A 15,568-nucleotide genomic window follows, 5' to 3' on the forward strand; every position below is an offset into this window, starting at 1 on the left:
TTCGTTTGGAGCAGTTGGGAGCCATCTTCAGGGAATTCTGTACTTTATAGGACTGGAGTCTAGGCTCCCCGGGGTGACTCCTCTGCTCAGAACTGAGATGGGCCGAATCTGCTCATAGCGCGTTCTTCTCTTTTTGATTGCCCTTAACTGCCCTCTTGGCCCCACGCTCAGAACACTTGAGAATAAATGACCAAGGTTTGGGAGCACAGAGAGGAGGCGAGGCAGGGTCGGGTGGGGTCCCCCTGTGTGCTGACAGCTTCCCCGGGTGCCCATTCACCCCCGGGACTGAAAGAGCCGTGGAAATGTGTCCTCCAGGGGCCCCCTAGGCGCTTGGAAAACTCTCCTGAGCCGCATACCCACTCACCAGGCGCCGACTGTCCCCCGCCCAGGGGTTTCCACCCTGACTGTGTGTTGGGACCCTGGGGGGCTCAGGCCACAGCCAGAGCACTTAAATCAGAGTCTCCGGGGTGAGTGTGGGCCCCGGAAGTTTCTCCAGCTCCTCAGGGGACCCCACGTGTGCTGGGTGTGCTGGTGGGGGCTGTGGAGGGCCCCTCTGTCCTTGAATGGGTCACATCTGAATGCCAAGTCCTTCCCCGTCCCGGTCCGTGCCCGCTCCAGGCCCTCGACTTCAAAGGTCACGAAGACCAAACGGGCTTTTAGAACACGAGAAAGGTCACGTCAGACCAGAGCTGCCAGTGCGTTTTCCAAACGTCCTTTCACAGTTTGCATTTTGCGAAACTTCACTAAGCAAAGTTTCAAAGTCCCAGGACAAAAACTCCCGAAATGTCACAAGCTAGACAGAGTGTTTTGTAAACGGGAGCTACTGTGAGGTTAGGAAAATCTATGTGAGCCGGTCCGCAGTTTCCAGGCGCGGCTGAGGGTGCCATCCCCCGCGGGCCTGCCTTGACACCCCCGCAGGGGCCACTGCCAGGGAAGCAGCCTCAGACGGTGCGTGGTCAGGTTGAGGGTTTCCCATGCAGCTGAGTGGTCTCTGTCTGGAGGCAAACCCCGGACTCGGGCTTCTGGTCCTGGAGATGGAAGGTTGTTTGGGGTCCAGAGGGTGCTCTGGGGAGAGACTCACAAACCCACCTTTGCTGTTACCACCTGAACCTCTCACTGTTGGCCGCTATGATTGGCGACTGAGTTCCTGTATCTACCAGGGAGGAAGGGAAACTGAGGCCCAGCAGAGCAAAGGGCAGCCGGGGCCCCCTCGCCTGATGGGCCTGCTTGCTTCCCATCCAGAAGGAGTGAGTTCAGGGAGCTTCCAGAGTGGGAGAACTCGGACATGCAGGGAGGGTGCTGGGCCCGACTCACGGCGGGTTCCGCCCAGCTCTATTCCTTGCTGTGTGCCCCGGACAACTTACCTCCCTCTCTGAGTATCACTGTCTTCGTGGGAAACGGACCTAACAAATCACCTCCGCTACATGCTGCTCTAAACTAAGTTCTGCCGTGGGGGACGTTCTGTTCTGTGCCACCAGAGTGTCCCTGAGGGGAGTCATTGGAGGGGTGCCTGGTGTGGAAGGCGAGGCCCTGAGGGCAGAGAGCAGCAGGTGGGCAGAGGTGAGGCTCTAGAGAGCAGGAGAAAGCAAGGGCGAGGCTGCGGTACCAGGACAAGACCCATGTCCCCCGGCACTGCTCGCCACACCAGCACCCTCCTTTCCCAAGGGAGGGGGACATGGTGACGGCCTGTCAGGGAGGGCTCCCTGGAGGGTCTGGCCCGTCCCGAGGCCCTGCCTGCAGGACGAAGGGCGTGGAGTGCAAAGCCAGTGGCTGCACGGCGGCAGCAGCAGATGGGCCACGGTGGGTGGGCTGGCTGCTCCCCATCCCCTGGGCTGGAGCCGTCAGACAGGAACTGAAGGAGCCTGCGGCCCCAGCCCCAAAGGGGTCAGTGATGGAGGCAGGCCATGCAGGAACACAGCACTCGGCTGGAAAGTCGTCGGGAAATGAGATATTCCCACAGCCTCGGAGCATCGCCCTAGAGAAGGCTTTATTACAAACAGGACAGGGCAGCTCTATAATGGCGAGACATGGAGGGCACGTCGTCCTAGTGACCGAACATGATGTCACTGACGAGGGCGCACTGGGAGGACACGGTGGCCATGCAGGGCTCCTGCCCAAAACTGGGTTCGCCCTGAGCCTAACTGGGAGAGGCCAGTCGGGCCCATCAGCTGAGGGAGGCCTGGACACTCCAAAAATGTCAGTGTCAGAAGGACCAAACAGCTGGGGAACTGCGTCATGTGAGACTGAAGGACACCGACAGGATACAGTGGGAAAGGGCGCGGCAGGGGCTCCATCCGATGCCACTTATGTGGGGATCCCCTGATGTAGAGGGTGCGGGGAGAGGAGAAGAAGAGAGAGACAGAGAGACACAGACAGAAAGGGGGCCTCCCCTAGTCGATGCTCTGTGCTGACTGGCCCCGTGCGTGTGGGATCAGGAGGGTGGGGTGTGAGTTTGCTGTGCCCTCAGGCAGGGTCCAGAGAATTCATTGCCTCCTGGTGCTGAGCATGATTATCGGGCTCAAGGACACACTTGGTCCTTAGGAATGTCCCCTGGGTCCCCTCCTCACGTGGCACGTGGTGCTGCAGGAAACCTGGCCGTGCCGGTCTTACTAGGGGGTGGGTGAGGCCCCAGTGTTGTGGCCAACTCTCTTGCCCTTTACGCTCCTGACCTGCACCATGGAAGACTGGGTCTCTCTCTGACCTCAGGTCCGCCGCCTGTGGACGCCTTCCTGCCACACTGGGCTCCTTGCTCTGCTCCTGGCAGCTGGCCCTCCCTCCCTCTCTGTGCCCTAAGAGTCCTCCTCAGCCCCAAAGGGAGCCTCTGTGACCGGCTTGTCTGAAACAGACCCCATCGCTCTGTACCCCTCATCTGCTCTCCTTTTCTTGACAGCAGAGTGTGAGATCCTTTCTCCCTCCCCTCTCCCTCCTTCCAGTGTGTTCCCCGCACGCCTGGGATGAGCCCTAGGCAGCTGTCTTGCTCCCGCTGGACCCCAGGCCCAGGACCCTGGCCTGTGAGGACCCCACCGAAGCGCCGGCTGGGCCTGTTCTCTCTCTCCCCCCCCCGCCCCCTCGGTCTGTCACCCCCCTCCTTCCTGCCTGCACTCCCAGGACGTCCCCAACATCCCCCATGTATCTCAGCAAGGCCCTCTTGGCCTGGGCTTTTCATTCGTCTGCCTTTTCTTCCCTCTCTTTGCCTGGAACAGAGAAATGCAAGCCTGAAGCCCGTGTTTAGAGCCCTCCCAGCTCTGTGTCCTCCTTTCCGAGGAGTTCGTTTTCGGCCTCGGCGTCCCGCCTGGAGCCCCGTTTCAGGGCTGGGGGTCGCTGCACGCAGCCCCTGTGCTGAGCCTCGCGTGGACTTTGGCCCCGTGTTTGCAGACCTGTCCGTGCGGCAGAATGGCGAGCTGCGTCCCGCTGCTCCTCGTCCTGGTCCCCCTCGCCATCCCCGCCGCGGAGCCCTCAGGTGGGCGGCTGCTTCGCAATCCGTCCTTCCTGGCGGGGCACGGGGGGGGCTGTTTCTAGGTGTCGCAGTTCTTGGGTGAGTCCATGCCCACTGACGGGATCTGCATTCTTTCCCTGCCATGCAGTGTTTCTTTCCGCCTCGAAAGCAAATACAGTCCTGGCGAGATGGAAGCGTGCTGGCTCGTATCTTCTGGAAGAGCTCTTTGAGGGGAATTTGGAGAAAGAATGTTATGAAGAAATCTGCGTCTATGAAGAAGCAAGAGAGGTCTTTGAAAACGACGCCACCACGGTACGTGCTCCCCACCGCGAACTTAGCCCCGAACTCCGCGCCTCAGAGAGCACCGTCTCTCAAGGACGAAGCTAAATTAGGGAGCCTGTTTCCTCCCCGAGACGGGGACTCAGCACCCACTTTACAGATGAGGGAACAGGCAGAGAAGAGGAAAGCTTTCCACAGTTGTAGGTGGGGACGAGGCGGGAACCCAGCCCCATACCCGAAACCCAGCAGCCCAATACACCGACCAGATTTACGAACATCCCAGACCCCACTCAGCTGGTCAGGACCCTGATAGAAGCCGCTATTTTAAATAGAGACCTAGTTGTTACAATGTATCAACAAATGCTTAAGAAACAAAATTCCTCCCTATCCTGCCGGCATAGTAAGGAAAGCTCTCACAATCTAGAACTCGGGCTAAAAGTGACTACAAGCAAACTCTAAATAACACAGGTAAGAATGTGCCCTTCTTAATTACTCTTACACTTATCAGAAGACAGAGAAGTGAGTCAAACCTGACGGGCCGAATATCTGTGTGTAAGTATTCAGAATAGTAAAATATTTAATAAAGATTTCCTAGTTTTACATATAAAAGTAGCAATATTTAAAGTTGATTCTGAATAAAATATTGACCTGTTTCTCTATAGTTTCTTAAATATCCATATATAAGAGAACTCCTTTGAAGTAGACCATAAACTTGGATAAAACCAGGAGAAATTCAAACTTCCTGGAAGGGAAAATTGCGTGCTTGATCATGTTCTTGCGACATCACTCAGGCCATTACAGGTCCAGGCGTGACAGGGGGATACAATTACTTACAGGTTTACTTTCTAGGCTTGGAGTCTGAGTAATTCTGCTAATTTTAGATACCCCACCCCCATGAATCCCCCCCGACACACACTTTTAAGTTTCAGTCGTTGTTTAATTGGCTTATAGGGAAGACAGGTGGTGCACGCTTCTCATGTCCACATCAAGCCTGTGCACAGAGGACTCGCAGGCTGACCCCCCCACGCCTGAGGACGGAAAGGCCTGGGGGCACGGCCGTGCTGTCTGTGCCTCGCCACACACCGGCTCCCCTTCCTGAAACAGGTGACAGTGAATACGGACTCAACAGCATCTGTTACACATACACTGACGAGGACATTAAGTCAAGAATTTGCATTCTTTGTTTCAATCAGTATTTTCCTAATAAGTAGCTAAAATCAACCTTTTCTTATCTTCAAGTCCACCTACAGGAGAAAATATAGAAAAACTGCTGTCCCATTGGTAACACTTTTGTTTTAATTTCACAGGGTGAATTCTGGACAAGGTACATGGGTGAGTGGCTCTCCTCATTTCTCCAGGATTCCTTCCTCTTCCTTTCCCTTGAGATCTGGGAATGCAGTTGGCTTGGCGGCCAGTGGATTCCAGATTTCAAACCTTCAGTTCCTGGACCCCTTGGCAAGGGAAGGGTCTGGATCAGGGCAAAGCTCCTCTGGCGGCTTGGGTGGCAGAGGCGGGAGGGTCCCCCAGCCTGAGCGGCTCCTCTCATCCACGTGGCCTCGGGGGTCCCTAGGGCCTCCTTCTGCAGGCTCAGCACCTGGCTACATACACCAAGGCTCGGGGGATGCTGGGAGGAGTGCCCAGGGACCACGCGACCGAGGGGCTGACAGGGGGTGAGGGGAGCTAGGAGCAGAGCTGTGGCACCAGCGACAGTCCCGGTGGTCGCTCACCAGGAAAGGAGGAGGTCGAGGAAGGGGACCAAGACAGCCTCGTGGGCACACGTATGCTGGTGGGGCCCAGGGGACACATGTGGGGCCTTGGCAGCCTGCTCCAGCCTCCTGGTGTCCTGGTCAGAGGGGCCAGGGGTGTTGGGAGAGCGCGGGTGACACATGTCCCTCTCGGCAGGTGGCTCCCCGTGCACCTCCCAGCCCTGCCGCAACAATGGGTCCTGTCAGGACAGCATCCGCAGCTATACCTGCACCTGCGCGCCCGGCTACGAGGGCAGGGACTGCGCCTTCGGTGAGGCGGGCTCTGGGGTGGGCACCACAGGGCCCGTGGGGACGTGAGTCCAGGCCAATTCTCCACTGGAACCACGTGTTCTGAGGGCCTCCTGCCCCCAACACGCCTCCACATCGTTTCCTCCCCATAGGGTCTCTTCCTCTTCTTCCCAACCCACCAGCACCTCAACCATTCATAATGCACCCATCTGTTCCTGGGCTGGGGGTGGGGTCTGGGGGCCGGTCTGTGAGGGGGAATCTCGTGCAGGCACTCTGAGCCAGGCATGGGTGCGAGACGCTCCCACGGCTGAGACTTACAGCTTCATGGACCACAATTCCTTAAATACAAATAAATAAGTGCAAAATGTATTTGTGGGGGTGGAGAGAAACCAATTTCCTATCAATAATTACCAGATATGGAAATAAATTCACTTAATCCTTTTAATGTTTCTGGTCAATGCAGAGCCAATTTTCTGGAGAAAAGTATTATTTCCAGCCCAGATCTCTCCTCCCAAGTTCAAAGTTCTGCTCCAGCTGCCTCCCGAGAGTCCATGTGATGATGTTTTGCAGACAGCCCAAATTTAACACATGCCAAAGCAAGGTTTGGACCTTGACCTGCCTGTGTCCCTGCCCCCATCCCCGCTGCTCAACCATCACACGGGGTCCCACTAGACCCCCTCCTGTCCCACATCCCACGAGGGAGCCACGTAAAGGGCATAGCTACTGCAGCAGGAAGTGACAGCTGACACGAGAGAGCACACAGGCTAGGAAGACCGACAGACACCTTGCAGTACGTTTGCAGATTCTTCTAGGACTAAGTGACATTTTCTGGGGACAAATACCAGGGCTGTCACTCACTGAATCTTCGCTTTCTCCACGCACATTCCTGATACGGAAGCGTGGGAAATGCTTGTGTGAGGAGCCAATGACCTGAAGAGAATGACACCTGGACTGAAAAACCAGAGCCCCACGTGCAAGGAAATTTAAAACGATGCTATTTCCATGTTAGCATTGTTTTCCCTTTCAGCTAAAAATGAATGTCACCCACTGAGGACTGATGGGTGTCAACATTTTTGCCACCCGGGACACGAGTCCTACAGGTGCAGCTGTGCGAAGGGGTATAAACTGGGCCAGGACCGCAAATCGTGCATCCCACACGGTGAGTTCTCAGGTGAGAAATGGGTGCTGGTCTCTCTCTTCCCACCCTTTCGGCTCCGTCCCACATCCCCCTCCTTCTCCCACGAGAGCGTTCGAAAGGCCACTTCGTTTGCGATGAGGAGTGGCTGTGACTCAGCCAGCGTCCTTGCCCCCCGCTGGAGCTTGCTCGGGTCGTCACAGCATCTGAGCTAAACCAGAAGCACCGAGAGGGTGACTTCACTCTGCTCTGCGCCTGCGTGAGTTGCTGTCAGTCCCTACCATAAGATCATCAGCATTGAGGACTAGGATTTGAGCAGTTAGCACCATGCGTGACGTCTGACGTGTGACTTGAAAGGCACTGACTCTTCTTCTCTTGTTGTCACCACAAATGAAGAGAAGTGTGCCTGTGGAATCCTGAAATCTGAGAGCGTCGCGAGGCCACCAAACAGCACGCAGAGTCTTCAGGTTTTCCCGTGGCAGGTAACAAACACTTTATAAATGGGTTCTCACTTTTTGTTACCAACTTCACCTTATTTGCCATTTCCATCTTCTTTGCCACGCAGAAGCGCAATGACCAAGTCAGAGGGGCACCATGACTGAGGTGCTCATCTTGACCCCACGCTGCAGAGCACTTGCTCACGCTGAAGTCACAACTTCAGCTGTGCTCATCATTTGCACCAAATAAAAATGTATAGTTTTATTTACAGCCACCCAGGACATCTCTCTGGAGTCAACCACTGTTCCCAATGTCATTTCTCCCAGAACCTCAGCATCCTGAAGCCACAGCGTCTCCTTGCAGTGCCTGGGGGCTGGGTGGGTTGACTCGGGTCCGAGGGACCCTGAGAGGTGGGGGCATGGGCTCCGCTCACCCACCTTCGGGATGCCAGCTCCATTCCTGGGCCAGGAGGTGTCTCGTCTTTGGCATTCATTTCTGTTATTTTCCTGACCCCTTTCACTGGTTTGGGAGTTACACACTCCATTTCTATTTATTTAATAGTTACTCTTGACATTTAAACATTCACATTTAACTTGGCAATACACGAAGTGAGTATTTTCAGCCCCCTCCAAAATTATTTCCGGCACCCCATGTTAGGCCCATCTGCTATTTTGACTGGTATTTTATTCTTTTCTTGCTTTTTTAGTAACTCCACAAAATAGGTATCATTTTTATTATTATGGTTTGTACCACCAGTATGGGTTTTGATTTTCCTATGTCTTCCATTTTCCTCGCACCCCAGGACTCAATGCGGCTCACCCTTTAGAATAGCCTAGCCAATGGAAATATAATGTGAGCCACGCATGTAATTTAATACATAAATACAAGTAAAGACAGGTGAAATGAATTTTGATAAGTATTTTATTTACCCCAATATATCCAAATATTATTTCAACACGTAGTGAACATGAAAAATTGAGATATTTACATGTTTTCTTCATACTAAATCTCTGACATCTGGACTGTATTGTGCCCTTGGAGCACATCCTAGTTTGGACCAGTCACATTGCAAATGCTCTGTAACCACGTGACTTTCCGTATCGGACAGCAGAGCTTTACGAGGTCCCTGTGGGGAGGGCTGTGTGCGTGCGTGGAACACCCTGATACTTACAAGCCAGTCTGGCCGTCAGAATCATTTGGCCGCTGGATGGAGGCCTGGATGGACGGACCCGACAGAGCTCAGTGACTCCTGTGGTCCTCCAGACTCAAACGGAGACTGAGGGGAGGTAAACACCTGTTTATACCCAGAATGACCTGGTTACACCCCGGGAGCATTCTTCTCATCACTGTCGGCCCCTCAGGGGGGCTGAAGGAGGGGTGACTGTGTGTGGCCTAGCCTTCAGGAATGACGATGGTGCTCCAGCTCTGCCAAGCGCGCTGTCTTCAGTCCCCCTGTGCACTCAGGACCCACAGCTGCCTTTTGAATCTGAATTAGTGCTGGCTTCCATGGGGCAAGGGGCCACCACCTGGGAGGCAAGCTTCTTCGGGTACAGCTCAGACACATTTGCAGACACATGGATTTGGGCAAGCTGATACGATGAGATCTTTACTATGGTACAATAAAAAAGTTCTGAAGTTATTAATTGAACTAAGGTATGGTATTTAAAGAAAAAACTTGGAAAAAGAGAATAATTAACTAGCCTAGTAGGATATAGAGTTGAAAATTACCCTTGGAACTTGCTTCTTACCTTCTAGGTGAGAAATTGACCCTGGGCTCCACTGCGCTTGACCGCGAGACTAGCCGACTAGCGCCGAGAACGCCGCCTGCCCTCAGGCGTGGTTTGCTTCGCCTGTAAAATGAGTAGCACACCAGCTGCCTAGGCTTAACAATAACGTACCTGACCTTCCCAGGGAGTCAATGAACGGCAGCTCTTACTAACAGACACTTAAGATTTCCAGAAATGAGGCTACATTAAATTTGAAAAACTCTTTTAATACTTTGCTCAGCATTTTCCATTTTATTAGGCTACTGAAAATTGTAATAATTAACATCTCTTGAGCCAGCACCTGTACTATGTGGGTACATGCTTTTTTCCATTTAATTCTCACAATAACCTCACATTTTATCGTTTTATGCCCCGCTCATATTCTCTGCTCTGAGACTTCCCTTGTCTGCTATTAACAGACACTGCAGCTTTCTACTGATTAATGTGAGCATGGTATGTCTTTTCCAGTCTTCTATTTTTAAATGATTTATATTTCTATATTTAAAGTGTATGTTTTATAGGCAGTAGATAGTTGCCTTTGATTTTATCTGATCTGACAAATTCCTGCCGTTTTAATTGGGGCATTTAGATGCTTTTATGTTTATTTAGTTAGGTTTAAACCCATTAATTTGCTACTAGTTTTCTATTTTTCCCATCTGCTCTTTTCCCATTTTTCTTCTTTTTCTGCCTTCTATTGGATTACTTATATACTTTTATGATCCCACTCTCTCTTCTTTGTTGGCGTATTAGCTACAGTTCTCTCTCCTTAGGGCTGCTGTGGGGTGCACTCTGCATCTTTGGTTTGTCACTGTCGCCCCGCCTGCAGCTGACCTCACACTCCCTCCGCGGCTCTGTCTTTGGAGCCATATTCTTAACCACCACACTACACTGCCCCTAGTCCTGCAAATTGTCACCAGCTGTTTATTCTCTGTTTTTATTTTTAAAGGTTAAACTAACAAATTCCAAAGGAGAAGACTTCTGTGGTGGTGTTATAATACAGGAAAATTTTGTACTGACAACAGCAAAATGTTCACTATTACACAAAAATATTACTGTGAAAACAAGTAAGTATTTTATCATCCATTTTTTATAAGATGGCATTGGAAATAAAAACTATGCTGTATAAAATGAAATGAAAACTTAAAACCTAGAATTTTTGTTTCTATTGGAATACAGAAATGAATTCAGCTTTCATATTACTACTGAAATATCTATAAATCAGAAAGCACATGTAAAACTCCTAGAGGAATGTCTGGGCACAGCAGGCAGGCAATGTAATATTTAGTCTAAGCAGGAAATCACTGCTGATGAAAAGATAATTTGACACTTAAATGGAGAAGGCATGGTGCAGGAGACAGAAAACGGGCTGAAATTCAGAAGATCTGGGTTCAGACCCCTCAGCCACTGAGACCTCAGGCTGTGCCACTGGGCTCACTGCCCACCCGTTGTGCTGAGCTCCCATCTGGGAAACCAGGCAATGATTTCTATCCTGCAGGGAGGCGCAAAGGCACAATGGTAACCCATGAAAGTGCTCTAGGATGACTCTGAAGAATCTTAAATAGATTTTACTCTTCATCTTAAACATTTTTCAGTCAACAAAATGTCAGCCTAAAAAACTACTTCTGAACAGCCCAGTGTGATCTGCTTGAAGTTCCTCATAATTTCTTCCTACTTTTTTGACCATTGCACCAATCCGCATTTTATTCCCCCTCCAAAATAATTCATTTTGATTTTTTAAAGAAGAGTGTGGGAGAGGTCATGGGAATCAGCTGGAACACTTCATTCTGTGAGCTGCCTTTGAATCACGGATGAGTGAAGATCAGTGCATGTGGCCATGGCACGGGCCACCACACCCAGCCCCTGCCTCCTCCCCATTCACTGACAAACCAGTCTCTCACTGTTATTGCAACCTTGAAGTCAGACTTTAGAAACCAGCAATTGTTCCTTATTTCAGATTTCCCCAGAACCAGCAGGGACCCACTGACCATCGCGGTGCAGAGCGTCCATGTGCACATGAGGTACGAAGAAGAGACTGGGGACAATGATGTTTCGCTGTTGGAGCTGGGGCTGCCCATCCAGTGCCCAGACGCCGGGCTCCCTGTCTGCATGCCCGAGAGGGACTTTGCAGAGCGTGCCCTCATCCCAAGGACAGAGGGCCTCCTCAGCGGCTGGACACTCAATGGCTCCCGGCTGGGCAACGCGCCGACACAGCTGCTGGTCACACACATGGACAGCGAGGAGTGTGGCCAAGCCCTTAATGTGACAGTCACGACGAGGACCTACTGTGAGAGGGGAACAGTGGCTGGAGGGCTGCGGTGGGCAGAGGGCAGCATGGCTGCCAGAGAACACGAAGGCACCTGGTTCCTGACAGGAATCCTGCGCTCAGCACCCACCGATGAGCATGGACGGGCGTTTCTTCTCACCAAAGTTTCCAGATACTCGCTGTGGTTTAGACAAATCATGAAGCAACTAAGCCCAGCTAACCAGAAAGATTAAAATACGCAGTGGGGTTCCAAATTTTAGACATAATCATGAGATCAACTGAAATTTCACAGCAGAACAGTTGTAAGTGATGGTTTCAAAACAAGGCACTCGATCAGTCTACAAACTGTCAGTTATGGCTTGTGAGATCATTACTGAGTGCTCTGACAGTCCCTTCCTTGGGACTTTTTTTTGCTGAGGAAGATTCGCCCTGAGCTAACATCCAGGCCAATCTTCCTCTATTTTTAGTTATGTGGGCTGCCAGCACAGCATGGCTGCTAACAGGGTGGTGCAGGTCTGCACCCGGGAACCAAGGCAGAGCTCACTGAACTGAACCACTAGGCCACTGGGGCTGGCCCTCCTTGGAACCTTCTAAACTGAAACCCTAAGAGAGGGGAGATACATTAAATAATAAAAACCTATCTGTCAGTCACGAAACAGGCCAGTTTCCTAAAACCGGCTCCTTTCCCAAGTCTAATGCTTTCTGATGCTGACGAGTCAGTGAGCACAGCTTAGTCTAACACAAACATGATGAGTGTCTTTGGGACAGAAGCTCCTAAGACTTGCCAGTTACAGAGAGTGACCTCACGGTTGTGCTGGGGTCACTGACAGCCAGCGTGGGTGAAAGTGTTGCTCAGTGTTGGCAGAAGCAACCAGAAGGGGGGCAGCACAGGCGAGGCACACCACATGGAGACAGCGTCAGAGAGAGGATCAGGAAGCGTGAGAGAGGCTGGGAGGCAGGACAAGTGGGCCTCTCAGCAGGGCCGTGCGCCAGTGCAGGGAACCCTCCCAGGCAGGTTCCAGGGAGCTGCCGGTTCAGCAGGTGCCCAGCCTCTCAGCCCGCACTGAACCCACAGCTGACACCCGCACAGGCAGATGCCTTCGCGCCTGTCTCCCCATCTCTGGGATGGAGTGACAACAGCACCCACCAGACAGGGCTGGGAGAAAGCCAAAGTGGGCTCCCCATGTGGAACCAGTGATTCCCAGTGCCATCTCGAACACTGCGGCTGCAACACAGGAAGGACAGAGCTGGTGTCCAGCCCAAAGTGTGCTTCCCTGAAGACCAGAACTCCACGTTGGGTCCGAGTGTGTGCAGAAATGAAACGTGAGAGCATGTGGATAGAAACCATGTTTATTTAAGACAATCTCTTAACTCGTAAGGAAGCAGCAAAGCTGCTCCTCGACCCTGGGCACATAAATTCCAGTCCCCGGCTCCTCGACCCTGGGCACGTCAATTCCAGTCCCCGGTTCCTTGCAAGAAACAAGAGCTTTGACAGCTAAGTTCGCTGTGGACAGCAGCCAGGCAGAAGAGGGCAGCTCCAGCTCCAGAGGCACATGCGTGGGGGCCGCTGGTCCGCTGGGGCCCCTTGGACAGAGTTGTGGAAGGGGAGAGAGGATGTTTTTTAAGGGATTTAAAACGTAAATTGATTTAAATTTCTTTTGAGTGAAAATGGAGTTTAAACACAATTCAGATATTTAAGTCTTACGATTCTTAGACACACTAAATATCTCTTTATTTCCGATATAAACTTTAACCCTAGAATTAAACTTTTTTTTTTGGCCAAGCTGCAGATGTACTGCCCCATTTCTCTGAAAGGACCATGGCAAAGATAAATGTGCTAATCTAATGCAGACTAATGGGGAGGGCTGTGGGGGAAAAAGAGTGAATTTTAAAGTCTTAGTAAAATTTCAAACTACCATAAGGTAATTAATTAGGTCTGCTTTATGTCTACTAACGATATAAAACCTGCAAATGAGCACTGCAATTTTTATGCAAATAATGCTGCAGAAATATCTGCAATCTCGATTATGGCATTAATTTGCACTACAAATCTGGATTTGCTGAACCAGAGCGAAACCCTATTTGGAGATTATTACAGACACGGCGCAGGCAGAGGTGGGCTCACTACAGCCTTGATGGGCTCAGGGAGACGCGGCGCAGGGACAGCCACAGGAAGATGGCCAGCAGGGACAGCCACAGGAAGACGGCCAGCAGGGAGAGCCACAGGAAGACGGCAGCAGGGACAGCCACAGGAAGACGGCAGCAGGGAGAGCCACAGGAAGACGGCAGCAGGGACAGCCACAGGAAGACGGCCAGCAGGGACAGCCACAGGAAGACGGCCAGCAGGGAGAGCCACAGGCCCAACGGCCAGCAGGGACAGCCACAGGCCTGACCAGCAGTGAGAGCCACAGGACTGACGGCCAGCCGGGGACGACGGGCTTCGAAACGAAGAGAACAGCTCTACCCACATATAACAAGGCCAGCAGAGAGAGCCAAAGGCACCAACGGCCAGCCGGGGACAAGGGGCTTCGAAACGAAGAGAACAGCTCTACCCACACGTAAAACTAATAGAGTGGTTAGGAACCATTTGAGGTAAGCCAAATCAGACACAAAAATAAAACCCAAGTGGTATATATACACAATGGAATACTACTCAGCCATAAAAAAAGACAAAATTGGCCCATTCACAACAACGTGGATGGACCTCGAGGGTATTATGTTAAGCGAAATAAGCCAGTCAGAGAAAGACGAACTCTATATGACTCCACTCATAGGTGGAGGTTAGTATATTGATAAGGAGATCTGATCGGTGGCTACCAGGGAAAAGGGGGGGTGGGGGGAGGGCACAGAGGGGGAGGTGGTGTACCCACAACATGACTAACAAAAATGTACAACTGAAATCTCACAAGGTTGTAATCTATCATAACATTAATAAAAAAATAAATAAATAAATAAAAAATAAATAAAACCCAAGCAAGGGGAGCTTAGATGACTGCGTAGGAGGGCACGCCAATTCACACTTGGCGGAGCGAGGGCCGAGTCCTCGTCGTCAGCCCAAGCCACCCGCAGGGCCAGGTGCCTGTGCGATCACCACTTGCACGGGGCTGCACACCAAGCCTGACACGAGGGCACTGACACCTGAGGCTCTATCTCTTTCACTGCCAAGATGACCAGGTATTATCTACTGTTAATAGGCAATCCTTGATTTTTGGTGTCACTATTTACTGTTCACAAAAGTACCTGAAAATGTTGACAAACTTCAGCTTTCTACTGCTATTAAACCCAGAATGGAACTGGGGTGTGCACACAGAAGTTCCAAGATTCACATTGCGGATTGGAAGCTGAAGGATGTTTACAGTTCCTGCTGAGTAGCAGGTCAATGCTGAGAACAGTGCCCCGGAAAACAGAGACAGGCAATGCTCCAAGCCCGGAGCACCAGCAGCGTGAGGGTGTTCTCTGCCTGCCCGTGGCTGTACCTTCTGCTCAGGGAGCTGGGGGGAGAGGCAGCTCGAGAGGCCGAGGACACCCCCAGGCACACACTGCATTCTGCACGCCACATCCAGAGGGGCTTGATTCTGAACGTGCCCAGGGCAGAGGGGCCACCATGACTGAGGAGACTGGCTCATAAGGGATCCAGCTCCACCTGGTTCCTTTGGGACACTGGCTCTGGGGACCAGGCTCTGTCCCAGGAGGAAGCCCAGCAGCAGCTGGAGGGGCCCATGGGGGGAAGAACTGAAGGCCTGCCCACAGCCCCGCTGAGCACCAGGCCAGGGCCCGCTGCCAACGCGCTTTCAGAGTGGGCCACCCAGCCGCCAGCAGAGCCCCAGGTGAGGCCACATGGAGCAGAAGCAAACTTCCCACTGAGCCCCGACCAGACTGCAGCTTTAAGAGCAACCAGGGGAGCGCTGTTGTCGCAGGCGCCCTGGCTGCTGAGTCGAGCAGCGGAGGCGCTTCACTTGGGGCCCACATGCGAGCTGGTGCTGAGCCGTGGACTGAGAACAAGAGAAAACCCGCAGTTTCTAGAGCAGCTTCCCTTTGCACAAAGGGACAAGCAGCTCTCAGACTTGGTAATTCTGCACAGATGAACTGAAACAGCTTACTGAGTTCTCTTCTTTAGCGAGTTTTGTGTAAACAGTGGAAACGTGCATTCCTTGAAAAGTGGCAGCCTAAATACCCGGAAAACTTAAACCAAACTCCATTCAGTTTGTAAAAAGAAGCCTGAAGCATTTTGATCACATAAAATGTTCAAACTTAACA

The 15,568-nt window shown here is 52.0% G+C and overlaps 1 protein-coding gene across 4 annotated transcripts; it reads left to right on the plus strand.

Annotated features, from left to right (window-relative positions):
* Window positions 1-3: 3 nt before the first annotated feature.
* PROZ (protein Z, vitamin K dependent plasma glycoprotein) lies at window positions 4-15,473 on the plus strand. 4 transcript variants are annotated; one of them, XM_014854916.3, is made up of 8 exons: window positions 4-3,460; window positions 3,585-3,748; window positions 5,023-5,047; window positions 5,618-5,731; window positions 6,719-6,880; window positions 7,241-7,326; window positions 9,995-10,112; window positions 11,003-15,473. In XM_014854916.3, exons 1-8 carry the CDS (start codon window positions 3,394-3,396, stop codon window positions 11,542-11,544), a joined length of 1,278 nt encoding a protein of 425 aa, XP_014710402.2. In that variant the 5' UTR covers window positions 4-3,393; the 3' UTR covers window positions 11,545-15,473. The 4 variants fall into 4 exon arrangements, with proteins under 4 accessions (XP_014710402.2, XP_070376296.1, XP_014710404.2 ...); XM_070520195.1 differs by having other exon boundaries at window positions 6,719-6,868; XM_014854918.3 differs by having other exon boundaries at window positions 6,737-6,880.
* The last annotated feature ends 95 nt before the right edge of the window (window positions 15,474-15,568 follow it).

Source organism: Equus asinus, chromosome 11, assembly GCF_041296235.1.
Source record: "Equus asinus isolate D_3611 breed Donkey chromosome 11, EquAss-T2T_v2, whole genome shotgun sequence".
Classification (NCBI taxonomy): domain Eukaryota; kingdom Metazoa; phylum Chordata; class Mammalia; order Perissodactyla; family Equidae; genus Equus; species Equus asinus.